This window comes from Sorex fumeus, unplaced genomic scaffold (assembly GCF_029834395.1).
Source record: "Sorex fumeus unplaced genomic scaffold, SorFum_2.1 ptg000037l, whole genome shotgun sequence".
Taxonomy (NCBI): Eukaryota; Metazoa; Chordata; class Mammalia; order Eulipotyphla; family Soricidae; genus Sorex; species Sorex fumeus.
The window spans coordinates 70,996,259-71,017,500 of record NW_026606094.1 but is presented as its reverse complement, the minus strand read 5'-3'; the positions used below and the strand labels follow the sequence as shown (position 1 = coordinate 71,017,500).

Here is a 21,242-nt window from a genome sequence, read left to right as displayed (position 1 = left end):
GTATATTGGATCATAAAACCTGGGGATTCCTGACCTGTAATCAAATCTCATTTCTAACATTAGAAGTGTTTGTGACAAGAAACTTGACTTTTCTGTGCCTCACCTCATCTTAGAAATTGTGACACTAATGTTTTTCCTTGTAAGAAAACAACATTCATAGAAAGCTTTAAAATGTGATGAGTGGAGGTGGCCAAAAAAGATAGTATCTGAGTAGAATGCTTGCAGGAGTGATCCCAAAGCACAGAGCCAGCAGCAAGTTCTGAATACTGCCAGATGTATCCCCAAACAAATAAACAACAACAAAAAATGCTGTGTGGTGGGAGCCAGAGCAATTATACAGTGTGTGTGAGGGGGATGTTGACCTTGTATGCTGCCCACTGGGGTTTGATCCCAGGCATCCCATATGGTCCCCTGAGCACTGCTAGGAATAATTCTTGAGTGTATAGCCAGGAGCCAGGAGTAACACCTGAGCATTGCCAGATATGGTCCCTAAACAAAACAAACAAACAGACAAAAAAAGTGCTGGGCAGGAGATAGTACAGTGGGTAAGGCACATGCCTTGCATGCAGCCAATTCTTCTTTGGGTTTAGTTATGCAACTTAAACCCCTTGATACCACCTGTGGTCCACAGAACCCTACCAGTGGGATCTCTGAGCACAGAGCGAAGAGTAAGCTCAAAGCTGAGGCAGGTATGAGTCCAAAACAACAATAAATATTAATTTATTTCCTGTAATATTTTTCACAAGAATCCTTTACAGTTTGATATCTTCACCCTAACACCACTGTGGGTCTTGGTTCCCTTTTTGACTAGTTCTTCCTCTTCTTGCTCAGCCCCAGACCATTCCTCTCCTGTTGCAGCTGCTCCCACACTGCAGTCCCTCCCACAAGAGAAACTGTCTTCTCTACTCCCTGCTTTGTCTATGTGCATGTGATGCTCGGGATTGGGCCAAAGACCACTACACGCTGAGTTTGTACTCCCCCACTGAGCAGCATCTGTGACTGCTTTCTTTGTACCTCTTGGTTCATAGGTACCTCCTTGCTTCTCATCATAGCTTCAGAAGGATGTCCCTGCATTTGTAAAGCTGAGTTGCTGACTCTCATGTCCTTGCATGTTACCACCTACCACATCTGTTGTAATCATCTGTCCACCTGTGCCTTATTTCTCATTTTCTGAATATTTTTACTCTTGCTTCACTGTCACTTTCTTGAGCATTATTCTTGCCATGATGTTTATAGTATCCAAATTGGTGACCCTTTTCATATGTGCACCCTAAATTCCTTGGCCCCTTCTCTTTCAATGATCTTGTTCTACTTACCATAGTTGCTAATTCATTTACTGCTGTCCCCATTCCCCCAGAGCCAATTATCAACCAGTTTCAGAGTGAATCTTCTTTCAAATATCATCTACAACCCTACCAGTTCACCTTTTAGGTGTGACTGGTCCACCCTTCAGTAATATACTATACCCTGTTTTCTTTAAATCTATCAGTTCTTTCTACCTCTTTGCCATCTGTAATTCCATGAGTATCAATTCTTTAATTACCCAACTTAAAAACCAAGGTGAACCATCAAATATATTCTCAAACGGTGCTTCATGTCTACTTCCTTCAACTCCTTGGTTAAGATCCACAGATTTACAGAACTGATTTAATGTAATTCTACCATGCCTAACCTTCCCTACAACTAAACACAGGACTAGAGAAAGGTATACAACTATACTCAAGCTTTCATTCTCAATGAAAGACCCAGACTTTATTTTTTTTTATTTATTTTTTAATAGTGAGGCACCATGAGTTACAGTTGTAGACTTACACATTTTTGTGCTTGGGTTTCGATTATACAATGATCAAACACCCATCCCTCCACCAGTGCGCATTTCCCACCACCACGGATCCCAGCATCCCCACCCACCCCAGCCCCCATCCCACCCTGCCTCTGTGGCAGGGCATTTCCCTCTCTCTCCTTTTGAGTGCCATAAGACCCAGACTTTAAAGCCTGGAGTTCCATTTGGTTTCCACCAGCTCCATAATGCTCTAGCATAAGTATCTAGTCCCTCCTCATACATGAATGAATGATCAAGAACTCATGATATGCCAATTCTTCCCATCAAAGCTCCATCCCACAATAGTCACCTTAGGGCTTACTGTTTGCTATATCTGAAATGTGCTTCAGTAGATGTCTGCATTGAAAATATTTCTCATTCACAACAACTTTCTACTCAGATGTGACCCAAATGAAACCCTTCATTTCCTCCTGTGTAGTGTTCCCTTCCCCTGCTCCCCCACCCCCCTGCTTACTCCCTACACACACCCATCACATTATATATTCAATGTCTTTCCTTATCCTTAGCACTTACCATTTTCTAGAACTTTTGCATATTTTTTTTTGCCTACTAATACTTTGTTTCGCCCTGGAATATAAGTTCCACAAGAGATGACTTGGGTCTGTCTTGCTCACTGCCACTCTGCCAATGTCTGAAGCAAAAGATGTGCAGTAATTGAATATTGAATGAAACAATGCTGTACAGTAAATGTTAAGAAAATGCAAATACTTGTATATGTCTTCCCATTCTGATAGTTCTTTTTCCTTTTTTTTCTCCCTTCTCACCTGACTTAGGTACTGGATAAACTACTAGGTGGTGACTTAACAACTGAGCCTTCTTACTTTGAGAATGTTACTGGATGTTCTAATTATTTTAACATTTTACAGTGCAAGGTAATGGCGACATCCTAAAAACCACAATAGCATTTGCTTAAAACTTTGGGCAAAGTCAAACTTCTCTAATTTGGAATTTTATATTAGATAGAAATGTCTATTTGCATTATTTAGTCTGCTAGTCTATAGGATTTTTCTCACATCAGTACATTAAACATTATAATCTGAGCACCTAGAATGTAAGGTATTCCAGATCACTCAGAACAATTTCTGATTTGCCATTTCTTCGGATAGAGCTTATTATACAGAGGTTCTTTTGTAGAGGATAAAGACCAGAATTGCAGATCTGAGTGTCAAGTCCCAGGACTCCACGCCTGTAGATAGTTTGTTGAAAATGCCCATTTATTTGTTCTGTACTTGGATAATCAAAACTGCCAAAACCTGTATAAAAATGTTTGCTTTGTCATGCTTTTAACCTTGTTCATTGCAAGGTGCCCTCAATTCAAGCTCTCTAGAACATTTCTCAAAGTATCAAGTATTGGGGTGGGGGAGTGTTTTTTTTTAATTTTTGTTTTGTTTCTTCACAAAAGTAGGCTATTTTTCTGATGTCTTTTGTGTAGCATTAATCAAATAAGACAAAGGGAGTCAAAATAGGGATTTGTATTTGTATAATCTTTTTCTAGTGCATATAACTATGCATTTGGTTTTTAAATGCCTTAATTATGAGCTATTTTGTAAACAAAATATAAAACTAATTTCAATGGAATTCACCAACCCTGTGGTTTTGGCTACCAAGAGAAAAACATGTGGTAGGCGGGAGAGGAAACAACATTTGTGATCACATTTTTCCCTTTACAAAGTATGGTGTATTCACAGTAGAAGTTGTTCATGATGTACAAAGAATTTCAAATTAAAACTCTAAGATTTTTTTAAAAAATATTTACAAAACTATTACTTTTTCTTTGAGTGAGTTGAATGTTATAGACTCATACAGGTTTCTTAAAAGGAAGACAGTTTTTCTTTTGTAAATTATTCTTCATGAAGTACCATCTGTCTTTATATTTGGTATAAAAACTCAAGTTTCTTAAGTTACTTAAGTCCCCTTATGTTACAGTCAGTTGGTTATTTGTGTGTGTGTTTTTTAAATAATCATCGGAACATGGAAAAGAAATCCTCAGTTTTTAATGCAACAAACCACACCTCCAACTCTAATGATCCATTTGAACTTTTTTCCAAGAAGCAATTAGATCGATTAGATCATCTCACTCCTATTTTTCCTATCTTAGCCTGTTAATTGAAGAAATAGGTTTCAAACGATTCATTTCCCAAATTAAAAATCTAGATTTTTAAAAAAATCTTTTTACAAAGCAGTATTACTTTTTCTTTGAGGAAGCTGAATGTTACAGACATATACAGGTTTCTTATAAGGAAGACAATTTTCTTTTGTAATGCATTTTACAAAAGGAAAATCTAAGATATGCAAGCCAGGTATTTGCTCTGAGAATAACATATCATCCATCTTCGTGTTAGTAAAACTGAAATCACTGTAAAATAACCAAGATAAAATGTGAAGACACATTGTCAAAAGAATAGTTTTAGTAACGCCACACCTTTGTTCATTTTGCTATATGAGCTACCTGAGAATACACCCCTATCCACATTAGTTCACATCTATGAATATCCATGTAGGTATAATGAGAAAATGTGGAAATTTCCTCAGCTTGTTGTACCCACCACCCAACCATGTTCCCTAATAGCTTTCTGATGCCTCTTCTGCCAGGATCCTCAGGACCAATATTACTACAACAAATTTTTGGCCTTCCCACAAGTGAGACAAGCCATCCATGTGGGAAATCAAACTTTTAGTGATGGATCTAAAGTTGAAAAGTACTTGAGAGATGATACCATGCAGTCAGTTAAGCCTTGGTTAATTGAAATCATGAATAATTACAAGGTAAGAAAGTTGCTGCTTTAATTACTATTTCGGAACTTTTCAGATAACCCAGTGCCGAGGTAACTTTGTTTGTAATTTGACTCCTGCTGGTTTTTACTCCTAGAAGGGTTTATAAAAATGAATAATTACCCCTTCATTGATTGATTTCTTTTATTTAAAAGTTCCCCCTCCTCTTTTAATGAAGTCCCCTGATACTGCCTTAAAATGAAATTCTCTCTGGCATATGCCATGTCTCATCATTTGTTGAGAAAAGGAAGCCTTGCAGAGCTGAGAAGATAATGGGCCTTATGTAAGCCAATTTTCTCTTATTGCTTGAGTTACCATATTAACCCCAATGAAGGAAGGGATAAATGAAATCAACTGGTTGTTCCAAAAATGCATTATCCCTAATCATTTTATTCATTCATGTAGCTCAATCCCCACTTTTTTTTCATGTATGCTTTAAGCCAAACACTGTTAGGCTGTCACCTTGACATGACGAATGATAAAGTTTCCCTGTTCTGAGGCGTGTTAATCAAACACCATGTTGTCTGGCCGAGATATTCTGATTTACTACTGGAAGTGCCAAAGGAAAGTAGGTGAGAGGAAAGGAACTATAAAGCCCAGAACTCTCACAGGAGAAAAGATCCCAAGAGCAAGTGACAGAGAAAGCGATCCTGCATATTTCTTTACCACTTCTTTCTTTCTCCACCCCTCCCTCCTCCATCCTGCAAGGCTGTGATCTTCTGGCCAGGGCACGTGCTGTGGGAAAGTGCAGGGTAAGAGGCTAATGGTAAACAGAGATACCACCAAGGCTGGAGCAATAGCATGGTGATTAGGGCATTTGCCTTGCACGCAGCCGACCTGGGTAAGATTCCAGCATCCCATATGGTCCCCCGAGCACCGCCAGGAGTAATTCCAGAGTGAATGAGCCAGGAGTAACCCCTGTTCATCTGTGCATCTCCGGGTGTGACCCAAAAAGCAAAAGCAAAAAAAAAAAAAAAGAGAGCTCCCACCAGTGATCTCTATCCTCTCACCATCCCAGAAGAGACAAGGCTAAAGTTTGGGTGGCACAAAAACAGAACAGTCAGTCAGAGACCACCACGGATGAGTGGAAAAAAAATCAGTTCTAGATGCTAATGACAGCTCCTGAGAATAAACCCTGTCTTGCATGTGATTGAGGCTGGCTAAACCCAGGTACAGAATAAGAGCCCCTGAACACTGCAAGGAGTGACCCCCAAGATTAGTGATAATCTTGAGCACAATCAGGTATGGCCCAAATCAAACAAACAAAAATATCTGTTCCATAAGTTATCTTTACATTAAGAAGTGGCTGATAAACTTGTCCTTAATACATTAGGTATTCGTTATTCACAGATTTATTAAATAAAAAATAGCATATATATAATGTACAATAATATAACTATGTACAGTAATATAACATGTGGTATGCAAAATAGTTTTTGAGCAGAAAGCACTTGAAGAAGCTCTCATATATATTATTTATACCCTTGGGAGAGCGATTGTTTTCATTGAGTAAATTTAGCAAGAGTATGATTTCTTTTAAAATTTCTTGACAAGGTCAGAGAGAATATAAATAAGGCATTGCATATGGTCCTTCAAACCCCACCAGGAGTGATCCCTGAGTGCAGAGCCAGGAGTAAGCCCTGAGCACTGCCAGGTGTGGCCCCCAAACCAAAAGACGCATAAGCAGAAAAGTGATGATAGGGTCAGACATCTGAAGATATAACCTTTCCTATTGTTAGCTAATGACCACAGAACGTCTGCTTGGTTGTGAACGTAGAATATATCCGTTATAGGTTATCATGCTTTTTTAAAATTTTTAATTTTATTTTACCTGGGGGGGAATGTTGGGCCATACCCACGGTGCTCATGATCTATACATCTGAGGGCTCTGTGCTCCGGGATCACTCCTTGCAAGTGCTTGGGAACTATATGGGGTGCTAGGGATTGAACCTCAGTCGACTATATGCAAATCAAGTGCCCTCGCCACTGTACTATCTCTTTGGCCCCTGCATTTTTTTTTAACTTTAAATATTCATTCCTAGTCCTCGCACATCCTTTACCTACCGACATGAATTTCAATGAAAGCAGGACGTTTTCTAAATGATTTCATTCTTAAGAGGTTGTCAGAAGAAGAGAATAGTTTAGTGTACAAATAAGCCATTCTTTCATAAAGAGAACAAAGTGCACAGTCAATCCAACTGCAAACCCAGAGTGTCTGCTGCTGAAACAGGCAACATATTCACTGCTACAGCTGGCAGGGCCCACAGGGCAGCGATTATCTTTGGCTTGTCTGTTAATGGTGGTGAACCTCAATGTATATGCAATGGAATCAGAACAACCTAAGTTGGCTTAAAACATTAGTACCCTCAGAATTTTATTTATGTAAGACTCATTGTTAATTTGTCATAGAGAAGAATGAACACATTTTTTCTCATTGGGACATGGAAGTTATTTTTTTCACGTGATAGATTTATTGTAGCTATTGTGTAATATCTCTGATGGACTGAGAAGTTCATGGACTTCTGGGTAACTCCTGTGGTATATTGGTTTCTATGTGGAATACATAAAATTATTGTCCTTTTTTGGGTAATTATTTACAAGGGATTTGTGCTTGAAGCCCTTCTCTTTTCAGCAATTTCACATGCTTGGGAGATCATTGAAAATGTTATATAATGATTTAAAGTAGTTAGAGTGAAAAACCATCAGATGGACAATGGGAATTCTCTATGGTGAAGTCAGGTTGTAGTAGTTGGGTCATAGAACATAGTGGTTATGAGTGTTAATTCTCAAGTTCAACACTTTAATTTAAGGGTGCGTTTTGATTCTGCCATTCACTGACTATATTCCTTTGAGGCAGGAAACTTAACTCTATGCTTAGCTTCCTCACCTGTATGTATCCTCATGGAATACTTATAAATGAGTTCTTGTAAGATTTAAGTAGAATGAATCTCTTTTATTAAAGGAGATTTAATCTTTTAAATCTCTTTTAAAATTTAAAAGAGATTGGGGGGTCTGGAGCGATAGCACAGTGAGTAGGACATTGGCCTTACATGCGGCTGACCCAGATTCGATTCCCAGCATCCCAAATGTCCCCTGAGCACTGCCAGGAGTAGTTCCTGAGTGCAGAGCCAGGAGTAACCCCTATTCATCACCAGGTGTGACCCAAAAAAACAAAATAATAATAATAATAAGAATGGGGGTCAGAAAGATAGTGCAAGGGTTGAGTCCTATGCCTTACAAGCAAACCACCCCATCCGTGGTCCCTTGAGTTTCTCTAGATATGACTTGTAGCCCCTGAACAAGCCAGGGAAGCCCCAGTTATCTGGACACCTTGGGACCTGAATAGCACCATATCTTCAGGTCTTTGTGTTGAAGTACTGACCAAGTTGACTGACAGTTGGCAAAAGGGGCACCCATATGTACTGTGCATCATTTGGGAGGTCCCAATTAACTATTTACTTAATTAATTAATTGTATGCCAAAAACAGTAACAATAATGGATCTCATTCCCCTGACCCTGAAAGAGCCTCCAATATGGCAGCATTGGGAAAGACAAGTAAGGAGAGGTTGCTAAAATCTCAGGGCAGGGACGAATGGAGACGTTACTGGAGCCCACTCGAGTAAATTGATGAACAATGATGACAGTGATACAGTGATGTATGTATAAAGTACTTAGAGCAGTGTTTGGTGGTGCTTTAAAATGTAGACATTCAACAATGATATTTAACAGATTTCAGCAAAATTTCTTAAGCACCAACTATATATATATATATATATATATATGTATATGTGTGTGTGTGTGTGTGTGTGTGTGTGTGTGTATTATACAGGAAAGGCTGGAAAGCAAAAATACAAATGGACTCCACAGACTTTGAGTTTCCAATGTTGCATACAGGAGCTCAAAAAACTCAGCAGCTTTTGGCAGAAATGCCTCCAGACCCCACAGTAGGGTACTGTCGCCAGATCACCCCAGGGGGAAAAGGGTGCTGTCCTCCGCCTGCTCCCCCTTGGCAACTTGGTGGCCACCATCCTCCAGAGGCCACTGGACAGTCAGGTTTGGGCCTTCACTGATGAGACACGTGGAGCCTCATGGGATGGGGATGGAGCCGGCCCTTTCCTCCCCGCCCCAACGAGACCCCAAGTTGCCGCCCACGAACAGCTTCTCTGGATCCTGATCAAGCTGCTTCACAGCCATAATCCAAGAGACTCACAAACAAATCTCAGAACCCAGCAGGTTTTGGCAGAAATCCCTCCAGATATAATTGTTAAAATTTCGGAATTCCAAAATTGCGTGGCCACTACTGCAGCCACGTGACATCATAAGTTATTTATAACTATAACCAGCAATAGAAAACAAATTATCTACTGTTGCCTTTTCAGCAGATCTCAGTGTTGGGGTAAAATCTCAAATAATAATGGTGGGTCTGATGTCAAAATATTGAATGTAATCAAAGTAGAGAGAGAGTAATATGGAAATCATCTGCCCCACAAGTAGGGGGAGGGTGTGGGGTGGGGGGGTATACTGGGGTTTTTGGTGGTGGAAAATGGGCACTGGTGAAGGGATGGGTGTTTCATTGTATGACCGAGACTTAAACCTGAAAGCTTTGTAACTGCTCTCACGGTGGTTCAATAAATAAAATCATAAAAAAGTAAAAAAAAAAAAGTTACTAAACTGCCCTAATCAAGTGAATCACTGAACATATAGAAAAACCCAACAACTCTTTCTCCATTAAAATATAACTGAGGTCACTGAACAAACCATCTCCCCACAAACTGGAGCGAGAGATAGAGGGAACCCTCACTTAGCTGAGCCGAGACACACACACACAGACACACACACACACACACACACACACACACACACACACACACACACACCCTGCAGGCAGGGAAATCCTGGGCTATAATTTGTAAATTGCAGGAACCTCAATGCAAACTAATCAGAGAGGGCACTGCCCTAGGTGGTTAGTCATAAGGAGAGGAACAGACGGAGAAGAATCTCCTTCAACATGTAATCTCCTTCAATGTTAAAGAAACATAGTGGCAAAAGGCAGCAGACCCTGAGAATTGGTCTATAAAACTGAATTTACCAAAGCCAGAGAGATAGGACCATCCTAATGAGTATACAGAGCCATCTTGTTGAGGCTTGACTGATATTTCACTTCAAGGCTAATGATGTTGAGCTTCTTCTCATGAATATTCAGTGTTAATTTTTAAATATTTTGAGAAATGTCTGTCTAAATCCCTTACACATTTGTTAATCAGATTGTTTACCTTTTCATTGATCAACTACAAGACATCTTTAGATATTATGTATACAAATCCTTTATCAGATACACAATTTGCAAATATTTCTCCCATTTTGTGGGTTATCCCTTTTCTTGATGTTATTTATTAAAGCCCAAACAATTTTCTTTTTGTTTGTTTGTTACTTTCCTTTTGGTCACCCAGCTGTGCTCAGGACTTCTTTCTGGTTTTGTGCTCTGGGGTCACTCCTCACTGTGCTCAGGGGACCATATGGGGTACCAGGGATCAAAACTGGGTCAGCTGCCTGCAAGGCAAATGCCCTACCCACTTTACTATCTCTCTAGCCCCCAGTTTCAATTTTGATTAAGTTCAACTTATCTGTTTCCTTTAATCACTTATTCTTTTGGAAGAAGTGTTCATGCTACATCTCTCCTTTCCCTACCACTCTGAAATAGCATTTATTTGAAGCAATGGTTATCATTGTTACCTTTGCAGCACACCCAAGAGGCTTTGCACACAATCTAATCATGCTCCACTCTGTCAGAGCTTCTGATCTATTTGTGTAGTATAACAACTAGCATGTAGAAGTGTGCAGGTACGTTTGGAAAAAAGAGAGTAGAAATGAAGAAATCAAAGAGAAAGAAGAAAAGAATAGACAGATGGTCTGCTGATACCATAGCTACCTTTATAAAAAGCTGACATCAATTATATAGTAAATGCAAATAATTCACCCCTTGATCACATGGTGTATATTTTGTTTCTTCCTCGTTTGTCAGCTTGTTTTGAGCTTCTTTATTACAGTTTATTCATTTTTGTTTTATCTTAAACCATTACTTAAGTCAATGTTTTCAGGATGCTTTCATCCTGTGCTGAAGTCCAGGAGTCTCTCACTCCACCCCTCACCCCACTCCCCTACCCACTGCCTATGTGGGACTTTTGGCTTTCAATCCAGCAATGCTGAGCTGGTGCCGGGAGGGGTGGAAGTACGAGAGCAACCATGGAGTGTCAGGAATCAAACTCTCCCTAGGCACTCACTTTTTATTTTTTCTTTTCATTTGTTTGGGCCATACCCAGCAGTGCTCAGGTATTACTCCTGGCTCTGTATTCAGGGATCACTCCTGGTAGGCTCAGAACATCACATGGTATTCCAAGATTGAATTCAGGCCAGCCATGTGTAGGGGGAGCACCCTACCCTACTGTACTATTGCGCTGGTCCCCACCACTCACTCATTTATTTTTTAGGCAAACTTGACTTACAAGAATGTAAATGTTTATATATTTTAGCAGTGCAGTGTTACCACACCATGTTCATTACCAAACTACACTATTCCCCCACCACCCCAGTCCACTGGACCCTTTCACCCCAATCCTCTGCTTCCCTTGGTAACCTCGGTTGTGTCATCAAAGTTTAAGGTCTTGTTTTTATTGAACATTGCTTCTCCCTTGTTTTGTTTATATACCAAAGTGAGCGAGATCATCTGGTATTTGTCTTTCTCTGCTAAGTAGTTCTGCTCAGCATGGTCTTCTCCAGTTTTGTCCACGCTCTCACAAAAGGCAAGCTTTCATCTTTTCATATGGCCGAGGAGTATTGCATTGTATGTATATACCACATCCTTATCCACTCATCTGGGGAGCCCTTGGATTGTTTCCAGGTCTTGGCTATTGTGAAATAGCACTGCAATAATTATTAGAGGTGCATATATCTTTTAAAATTAGTGTTGTCATGTGTTTCAGATAGATAGCTAGGAGTGGAATTTCTGGGCCATGTGGTAGTTCTATTTTCAATTTTCTTGATACCAAATGCAATTTGGGGGTGCACCACAGCTAGGTATATAAGCATAAAAAGACGGTGCAATGCCCAGTGAGCACTAAAATTAAAACAAATGTGCAAATATGAGAACTAGGAAGGGAAGTATGACCCTAGACAAGCACCACAATCGTAACTTGTTTCAGGTAAGAGTGTGTCTTCTAGTAAGCACTGTGCAAGCATTGCAACTAAAGGAGAACAAATCTTAGTAAGTACCTCTGCAGAGGGTGTGAACACTAAAGGCTAATATGTGATGTCCAATGAGCACCACAACTAAATATGTATGAACATCACAGATAGATATATGTTTGACTTCTGGTCCTAGCAACAACAAAGAAGGAAAGAAAATTTTGTATTTGATGGATAGGTATTCGTAGGATCTGAGAAATGCATCCCTTTCTTAATGATCTTCAAAAACGCATTCCCTCAAAAAGAACCTATATTATCTTTTGATACAGATTCTGAATATATTTTAAACTCCCTTTTTTGGGTATAATTATAGTTGTTGCCTTCCCATAAAAAAGACTGTGTTTGAAAAATTGAGTTACAGGCAAGAGAGAATATGACAGTGAATGCATTTGTGCACAATGTGTATTTTCTGAGTGAAACAATTATTTGAACAAATAGAAGCTACAATTCTTTTTAAAGAGTCTGCTTGGATTCCGAAACAAAACAGAGCCTTTGGGTTTATGGTTGCCCTGGTTAAGTTGTTTGTAAAGGTACTGCAGTTTTAGGAGGTACCATCTCTAAATGCCAATTTTGCCTTCACATGTTTGTACCCTTAAAGGTTAAATTACCCTGGGATAGGGCTTAGTTTGCGGGGTTTAGAGTTCATCTAGTCAGGAAATTGTAAATATAATGTTACATTTTCCTGTCACTTATCTTTCTACAGCTCATTAAATTCCAACTAATTGCATCTTCAGAATTCAGGCTCTTTATGTTTCTTAGCCAGCACCAGACTGAAATCTTAACACCCTGGTCGTTAGAGTTTTATTTACTTATCCAAGACTCTCAAAAGATCTTCGTTTAGGAATAGGCAGTTCCTGATTAATGGATATGACTTAGAAGTTTGAAAGGTAAATATTTCTAGTAAATCTACCTCATTTTAGCAGTCATCCTAATTACTTGTGGCATTTTCCTTAAAAACATCTTCTGATGGTAAAATATCAGTGGTAATGGTGACCAGGAAACTGGATTTGATAGATGTCTAATTCACCCGAAAAAATTTAACACTTAAGTGGGCCAGATTTTTCATCTGCTTAGTAGGAGTCTAAGCTTCCATCAAACCTGATGAGAAAGATCTGGCCTTGCTGACTCTAAGCTGATGTGATCACTTTTATCCCAAACCCTTTGAAGACAATGAAGCAAATGGCAGTTCCATTCCATGGAAAACTTCTGGGAGGAGAAAGTAGCTCCCAATGGAGCATGACCAAGGAGAGGGGAGCTAATCCTCAAACATTTGTTTTATGTAACTGTAGCATATAGATAAGCAACTGCCACGTTACAGGCAAATAAAAATAGTGTGCATTTCAAAAACCAATTTATACTGCAGAGTTCCTTATCAATTCAGTTTTCTTGTTTCGCTTATAATCCAGAAGTACGCTTCATTAAAAAATGAATTTTCTTATGAAGTGTACTTCTGTCTTTTTTTGGTTTTAAAGCAAGTCAGTGAGTAAAGAGATAAGGAAAATACCTATAACCTATGAAACAGAACTTTTAGGATTTTGACATATTTTCTTATATCCTTTCAATTTATGTTAGGATGAAATACTCCAGTGAGAACTAGTGTGTATTTCCCATATCTAATCAAGCCATTTGATAACGTAATTTGTGGTTGAAATCATTTGGTGAATACTATCATCATTTTTTGCAAGGATTTTATTGTTGCAAAAAATCGCCCATGTTCAAAATGTTAGAATATGGGTTTTTGAGTTTCAGCAACAGAAAAACTATAATCTATCGTCACTTATATACACAAGACCAGGGTGGCAAAGGAAGAAAGACAGTAATTGGCAATGCCACTTGGTATGTAGATTGCAGAGGTCTGGAAAACAGTAAGCTACAAATTCCTAGATAGATCCAGCCATTACCTGTGCTTCAGCTATGAAGCACAGGTTCAGAGTCGACATTGCATCAGTTGCGCCAGTTGACTTTGAAAAAGATCATTAGGGAAAGAGTGGGGAAATATTGAAAAGAATTGTATAGGTCCTCTGCAGTAGAATATCAGAGCACTTAGTCCTCTTTTCAAAATAGAAGATACATAGGAAAGGATAGAAAAAGATGACAGAAATGTCCTGAAAGATTGGACTATTGGACTAAATCATGGTCTTCAAAGCAGTGGTGGTCCATCGTAGTCCTTCCCACGAGGGTCTCAGGGATCGGGGGGCAGGAGTAGTAAAGTGTTTTTTTTTTAAAATAAATTTATTTATTGAATCACCGTGAGAGCAGTTACAAAGCTTTCAGGTTTAAGTCTCAGTCACACAATGATGAAACACCCGTCCCCTCACCAATGCACATTTTCCAGTACCAAAAACCCCAGTATATCCCCTATCCCTCACCTTTCCCCACTTGTGTGGCAGATGATTTCCACATTACTCTCTCTCTCTCTACTTTGATTACATTCAATATTTTGACACCAGACCCACCATTATTGTTTGAGACTTTACCCCAACACTCAGATCTGCCAAAAAGCAACATTAGACAATTTGTTTTCCATTGCTGATTATGAATAGCATATGATGTTGTGTGGCCATGGTAGTGGCCATGCGATTTTGGAATTCTAAATTTTAATAATTAAATCTGGAGGAATTTCTGCCAAAAGCTGCTGGATTCCGAGATTTTTTTTTTGTCTTTGGGTCACACCTGGCAATGCACAGGGGTTACTCCTGGCTCTGCACTCAGGAGTTACTCCTGGCGGTGCTCAGGGGACCATATGGGATGCTGGGAATCGAACCCGGGTTGGCCGCGTGCAAGGCAAACGCCCTACCCGCTGTGCTATCTCTCCAGTCCCCCGGGAATTTTTTTGAGTCTCTGGGATCATGGCTGTTAAGCAGCTTGATCAGGAGCCAGAGAGGCTATTCATGGGCGGCAACTCGGGGTCTCGTTGGGGTGGGAAAGGAAAGGGCCAGCTCCATTCCCATCCCGTGAGGCCCCGAGTGTCTCATCCCTGCAGCCCCTAGCTGACTGTTGGCCTCTGGAAGATGCCACCAGGGGGAACAGGCGGTAGGAAAAGTAAAGCTTTAATAATTTTAATTTAAGAAAAAAAGAAGAAAATACCAGTATTTAAGAGATGGATTGCCACTGGGACACTTCTGTGTTTTCTGTGTCAGAATGCAAAAATTGCATTTGGTTAGGTTTTCCTTTATGATTGTCACCATTCCCATTATCATTGGATGCTATTTCCCCTGGGATCTGCCTCCAGGCCCAGTGCTCTTTCCACTACCATCCCTTCTTCCTCCAGGTAGAGCAGAGATGCCCTCCTTCAGGGGCACTCAGCCCAGCTCTGTTCGATGCCAAGGAGAACGTGGCATTCATACACATCACAAGCAAAGGCTATGCTTCATCCCACGAGGCTTCTTTGTAGGATTTTCCTGCCTGTATTGTAGTTGCCCAGTCACACTCCTGCTGTGCACCACTTCGTGCCATCTATTAATTGGGTGCAACTCTCAAATCTTGTTGCTGGGTCATGGTCAACACCATAACACAGGTCCTGGTTTCTGTGCCCAGTGACACAGGATGCACTGAAAGCCAGAAGCTTCAACCACGCTTTTGAAAGATGAGCTCCGGGCAGGAGTCCTGGGCTCGTCCATCTTCATTTCCCTGCCTCCCTGTGCTCTTTCCACTCTGAATGCTCCTGCCTGTGTTTTCAGCCTCCCGACAGTCCCCACATCTGTGCCAGCGCTTTGCACAATTCTTTTGACTGCTTGACATTCTCTGCAAAGAAAAGGAAAAAGGATGCTTTGCTTAACAAACAAGGGGGAGTTGTGTTTTGGGAGAGAAGGAAGAAAAACCAAAAAAACTAATTGCAAGCTAATGAAGTGACTTCAATGAATAGCCCTATTGAGAGTGTGGGGAACAGACACCGTGCTTTCTAGATTAGAAACATAAAGAACACCAGGTAGATTTTTTGACCCCAGTCTTGTGTGGAAAATAACCTGTGCAGCTCGGGACTTGCCTTCTTTCTAGGGGGAGGTTAACCCAGCTTCTTACCTGCAGGTCGATACACCATGTAGGACTTAACGCTGGTCAAAGGAGCTCATCTGGCTCTTTGGATGAGTGACTATTTGTTGTAACTCTCAGCTCTCTCCTACAAGAAAGGCTAAAAGTAAGTTTTTTTCACAGAAAACTAGGACTTTTCTCAAGCTGGAAGGCAAATTTGTTATGGGAGTAAGAATGGCAATGGTCTTAGCCATTAGGTGGATGGGAGGCACGGGGGGTTCACAAATCATGCTCAAGAGACTCAAGGGTCCCATAGCAATTTCTGGCCAACTGTATAATGGTTCAAGGCAAGGGCGCAAGGATGCAATACTCCTCAGCTATGTAGTGCCAGGGATACCCAAGGCCTCCTCAGTGGTGCTGGAGGCCTCAGGGCTGCACTTCGTGATGTTCAAAGGGACTATGTAGTGCTGGAGGAACTCTCTAGACATGCACCCTAATCATTGTACTATCACCTTGGCCTCTCAAGACTTCACAGTAGACTGTACCTCATTGAATGCACTGCTTAGTGGATACTCCAAGGCCTCCTTTCCCTCTGTCCATGTTCTTTGTGAGCATCTGGAGAAACACCTTCAAATGGATACCTTTAGGGATTTTTCCTCTCACAGCAACTCCCCCCTACTTTGTTGATTCTCAAGGTGATTTCAGTGGCACTGCATTCTGCCAGGGTCTCAACTTTCCTGTTCTTTGCATGCACTTAATGGTAGAGTGATGTGTGTGCAGGAAGTTGAATGATGCTGATAGTATTGAAAAGGATAATGACTGGAGAATTGATGGCTTGGGGGTTTCCTGTAATTTGAGCCTACTTCCTGTAATAACTAACCAAGGGCTTAAGAACATATGCCACTTCTCCACATGAGGCATTTTCCAATTTTATTTTTCAATTTTCCAATTCAGCTCCATGAAGTACAGGTTGCTCTTCTAAGGGCAGCTGTTCTTGGAACTTACTTCCATCATTTGGCAGGCATTGAAAAAGAAACTGATTTTCTTTGTAGGATATACCAAACCCAAGGTGCACTCCTACTGTCTGATAAAAGTAGACTGCAAACGTGCGTATATGTCATTGGACTTTTTTTTCTAGAAAATATGTTAAAAGTGTTTTTAATTGGGTAGAATTAATTTCAAGAATCTATTTTCTTTCATTTATACATACAAAATGTCATTATATCGACATAGAATCAGGCTTAAGAAGTTATTGAGATGGGTAGGCTCTTTGTGCTGGGCCTCCAAAATCCAGGACTTGTGTTGTTAGACTTTCAGCTTATTTCAGTTAAACTAGGCACCTCTCAAGTCCTCACTAGTCACATGAGGCTAGAACTTGCTGTACTATGATTAGGTTTTGAGACACTCAAGACTCCAAAGTGATAAGTACTCAGATATCAGTGCCTCAATATCTTTATACTTTATTATAAATTCTAGCATTTCTGTTTGCTCTGTTTCACTGTTTCATGGTGAATTTCACTGTTTCACTGTTTCAGTGTGTGCAAATGTATACTTGTTAATTAAGTATGTGAAATGAAGTGAAGTTGGCTTCTCTGATCTTCTGGTCAGCTTTTAGTGGGGTCCTTTCATTGTCAAGTATGATGCCATTTTTTGAAATGACCCTAAGAGTGACCTTGAAACAACTAGGGAGCACATTCCTCTCTGGAGAGGGGTTAGTGGGCAGGCTTACCTGCTCCCAGGCCATTCTGGCTTTCTTAAATCGAGTTCTTGACCAAGGTCAGGAGAGACTTTGAAGGGGTGAGAAAGTTCATCAGAAAGGTGATAGGATGAGCCAGAAACAAGAATCAGAACAATGGACTTTTCAAGCTGTAGGAAAAATACTATTCTGGGTCCTTATCTAAAGCAATGCTTAATGTTCTGTTAGAAGTTAAATTTCTCTTGTTCCAAGAACCCTGGGTTAGAGCCATGGCTTTCTGGATACTTTTCAAGGTGATTCTGTTCTTGGTATGCTCTAAAAGCAAGTAAATTATTTAGATTAATGTTGCAGGAAGGCAGAAATAATTTTCTTTGGCCAAAAAACATTGTTCGCATAATCACTGGCCATTCACTCCAACTTATTGCTCCACTCTAATTTTCCTTTGTTTATATGGTTGAAATCAGTCAGAGGAGAATGGCAGGTACCTGGGGATGTTTATTCTTTTCCTCTCTTCCTTTGTCTTCCCTTTTCTTAAAAGGGAAAGCAAAACATGTCCCCTTTGAAGAGTGGGGACATGATTACAAAAATGATTGTTGTTTTTGTTCTAGGGTTACGTTATACTTCTCCCATGGTCTTCTCCAGGAAGACCCAGGAAACTCAAACTTCCTGAGTATTACAGCCTCACATTCATGCTAAATCACCAGGAAGACATAGACTCAAAGTATGAGCAATGGGCAACTGAAAGAATCAATCTTACCATTTCTTAAGTAATGCTCCACAGCTGAAGCTCAGATTTTCTTTTACAACTGAAATTTTGGAGCCCTTTTGGGAATCACACAATGTTGAGCTGGGTAATTCATTAAATTAATTATTTTCTGCTAAGAAAAAGGCACTGGTGGGTCATGCTAATTATGTTTTAGGCAATGAAGTCTCCTGCCTATGTTGGAATATGTAATAGAAGAATGATAAGTAAAATGGTCAGAAGAGGAAGTGTGGAGGGCCACTCTGTAGGAGTTTCATTGATTTAGCATCTGTAGGGAAAGCATCTTTTTAAAAAAAATTTTTTTTGATTAGTGAACAGGAGAGCATTCAAAACTAAGACAGATAGCGGCCAACTGGGAACACTGCAGCCTGGAATAGCTTAGGCTGCTGTTCAATCATTTCCCCAAACAGGAAACCACAAAATGTTAGAGATTAAGGTCACTAGATCATTGGGGAAAGAGCATAACTTTGTCTGCAAAGTATTATGATGGATTGTAAATGGGCCAAAATATAGGCATAAATCTTTCATCTGAAAAATGCAACAATAAAAATCCAGCCTTCTCACAAAAGCTGTTTGCTTTCCTGTTGTACGAAGAATCCAAAGCCTCCTCCTTCAGCATTTCTGTAATTTTCCTAGTAAGTAAGGGAGCTGTGAGGAAGAAACAGAGAAACATTTGGTGTCCTCTCTTAGTAGTAATAACATATGTGTTTCAGGTTGGAGATTCTTAAGGTTTAGACCAGAAAATGGCCCTTGTGTGATTTATTTTCAACCTTATGCATAATGTGGCAACAACAGAAATATATTACAATCTATATTTCTGCCCCAAACTCTGTCTTCCAAGTGTTTGTTTATAAAGGCACCAATAAGAGTGCAGTAGTCTTTCCCCCACCCCCCTCTGTTGCTTGACTCTCCCTAAAAAACCTGAAGTCAAAATCTGAGTTGACAGGATCTTCTTTAGTTAGTCTAGGGAAAGTTACCTTTGGTTAGTCCAGTTAGTTAACTTATAACTTCATGTGTATGAGTCTGGCACATTTTAAGCTGGAGATTAATTACCATCTGATTCTGTTCATTGGGCCTTTGCAAGGGAGAAATTTTCTTGCTGTGAGGGATCTCCATGAATAAAACTGCTGATTTATGTACATCCAGAGCCTGGACACATTTCTAGTATGAAATGTTGCAATGGCTAGAATTTTAAAAGGTATAAATGAGATTGACTGCAGTTAACCACTTTTCTAAGGAAAACTTGGGAGGATGGAGGAGTAAACTTACCTTTCTTCTGATCATTCTGTTTTGAGAAGGTAACAAATAACTGAGAGCATTAGGAGGTCAATAGTCACATCCTTTTATGCCGGTACCCTGGCTTCCTGGTCTTCAGCCTTCCCATAAATATTGGATTTCAAACAAGTGGAGATTTCATATGAGCAGATTAAATAAACAAACAAAATGCACTCCATGTGCCCTGTGCACACACTCTTCTCCGACTCAGACAAAGGCTGCTTCCCTTTCATTTCAGATGGAAGTAAAATTTAGCTGCTTGCAGGTCCAGGAAGGAAATGAAATAAATGAATGGACTTGGATTAAGAACTATTGATCTTTCTCTTACACCATGGCAAAGACATGGCTACAGAGAAATATGTTTCTCTTCTAAGAAAAACAAAAGCATAAGCATTGAGTAACAGCAACTGCCCTGCTCGTCTGGGGGGCTAATCTCCCATTATTGAAATGCTGGCATTTAATTGAAACAACACCACCATCATGATGTAGAGGAGATGAATGTATCTGCAAACTCACTACCAGCCTCAGGCAGCCAATTTAAAACTTCTGTACTCCATTACACAGATTTATTTTTTGGTTTATTCCAAATAAAAAGTAAACAAAAAATTGATCAAAACCTGTTCTTCAGGTTATAGGAGAATTTTTTTACATCCCACATCTTACTTGGCCATCCCAGACTCTGAGATGTAGATACTGCACCTTCTAGAGGAGAAAATTAAGGCTCAGTGTGAGCCGATGGCAGGTCTAAGGCTGCACCATTAGCAGAAGGCTTGGACATCAAGCAGAACTGGAGCTTAAGGCTCTGACTACATGTGCCATGCAACTTTCATAAGCCCCAGCTGTTTGCTTTGTGGAGTTCTTGACCCAATGTAGTTGTATTATAATTCTAACTTGTGAGGACTAGAGAGATGACTCAAAGGGCTGGGACACATATGTTGTGTGTGGAAGCCCTGGGTTCAATCCTTAGCACTTCCCTGATTCACGAGGATCATGTCATGTCAGGTGGCCTCTGGGTACCACTTGAATATGCCTTCTTCTATCCCCCACCCCACCAAAAAAATGAGACATTTCTAAATTTCACATCCTACATCACCACTCTAATCCTTAGGTAGCATCTCATCTAGATAATGATGACTGTTATGAAAGAGCTGAATGTAGTGAAAGTAATATGAGCAATATTAATTGAACATTTGCTATATGCCAAGGATGCAAAAAAACGTACATGTGTTATGTTATCCTTCTAATGACCTTCTGTTACATGTACTTTTTATTTGTACCATTTAACAGAAGAGGAAACCTAGACTTTAGACAGGCTCAATATGCTAATAAAAAATCTTGCTAATGAGACTAGAGAAATAGTACAATGGGTAGGGTGCTTGTCTTGTATGCAGCTAAACCAGATTCAAGCCCCAGTACTGCATATGGTCCTCTGACTACTGCCAGAACTGATTCCTGAGTGTAGAGCCAGGAGTAAGCTGTTACTGCCATCAGGTGTATAACCCTCAAACCTAAAGCAAAGAATATTTTTTACTAAATGGTGGAGATAGAATTCCAACCCAAATACAGGTGCCAGAGATGTGGATCAAGTGGTAGAAACTATATCATGCGTGTTTGAGGTCCTCAATTTGATCCTCTGCACTGCATGTAGGGTCATGCAGTACAGTGCTCAAAGCAATCCCTG

The 21,242-nt window shown here is 40.1% G+C and overlaps 1 protein-coding gene across 1 annotated transcript in view; it reads left to right on the top strand.

Annotated features, from left to right (window-relative positions):
* The window catches only part of CPVL (carboxypeptidase vitellogenic like), a 127,112-nt gene that overhangs the window by 63,572 nt on the left and 42,298 nt on the right, over positions 1-21,242 (top strand). The window contains exons 9-10 of the mRNA XM_056118313.1: positions 2,617-2,715; positions 4,436-4,609. Of these exons, the coding sequence (XP_055974288.1) occupies positions 2,617-2,715; positions 4,436-4,609 (273 nt within the window). The remainder of the gene's footprint in view (positions 1-2,616; positions 2,716-4,435; positions 4,610-21,242) is intronic.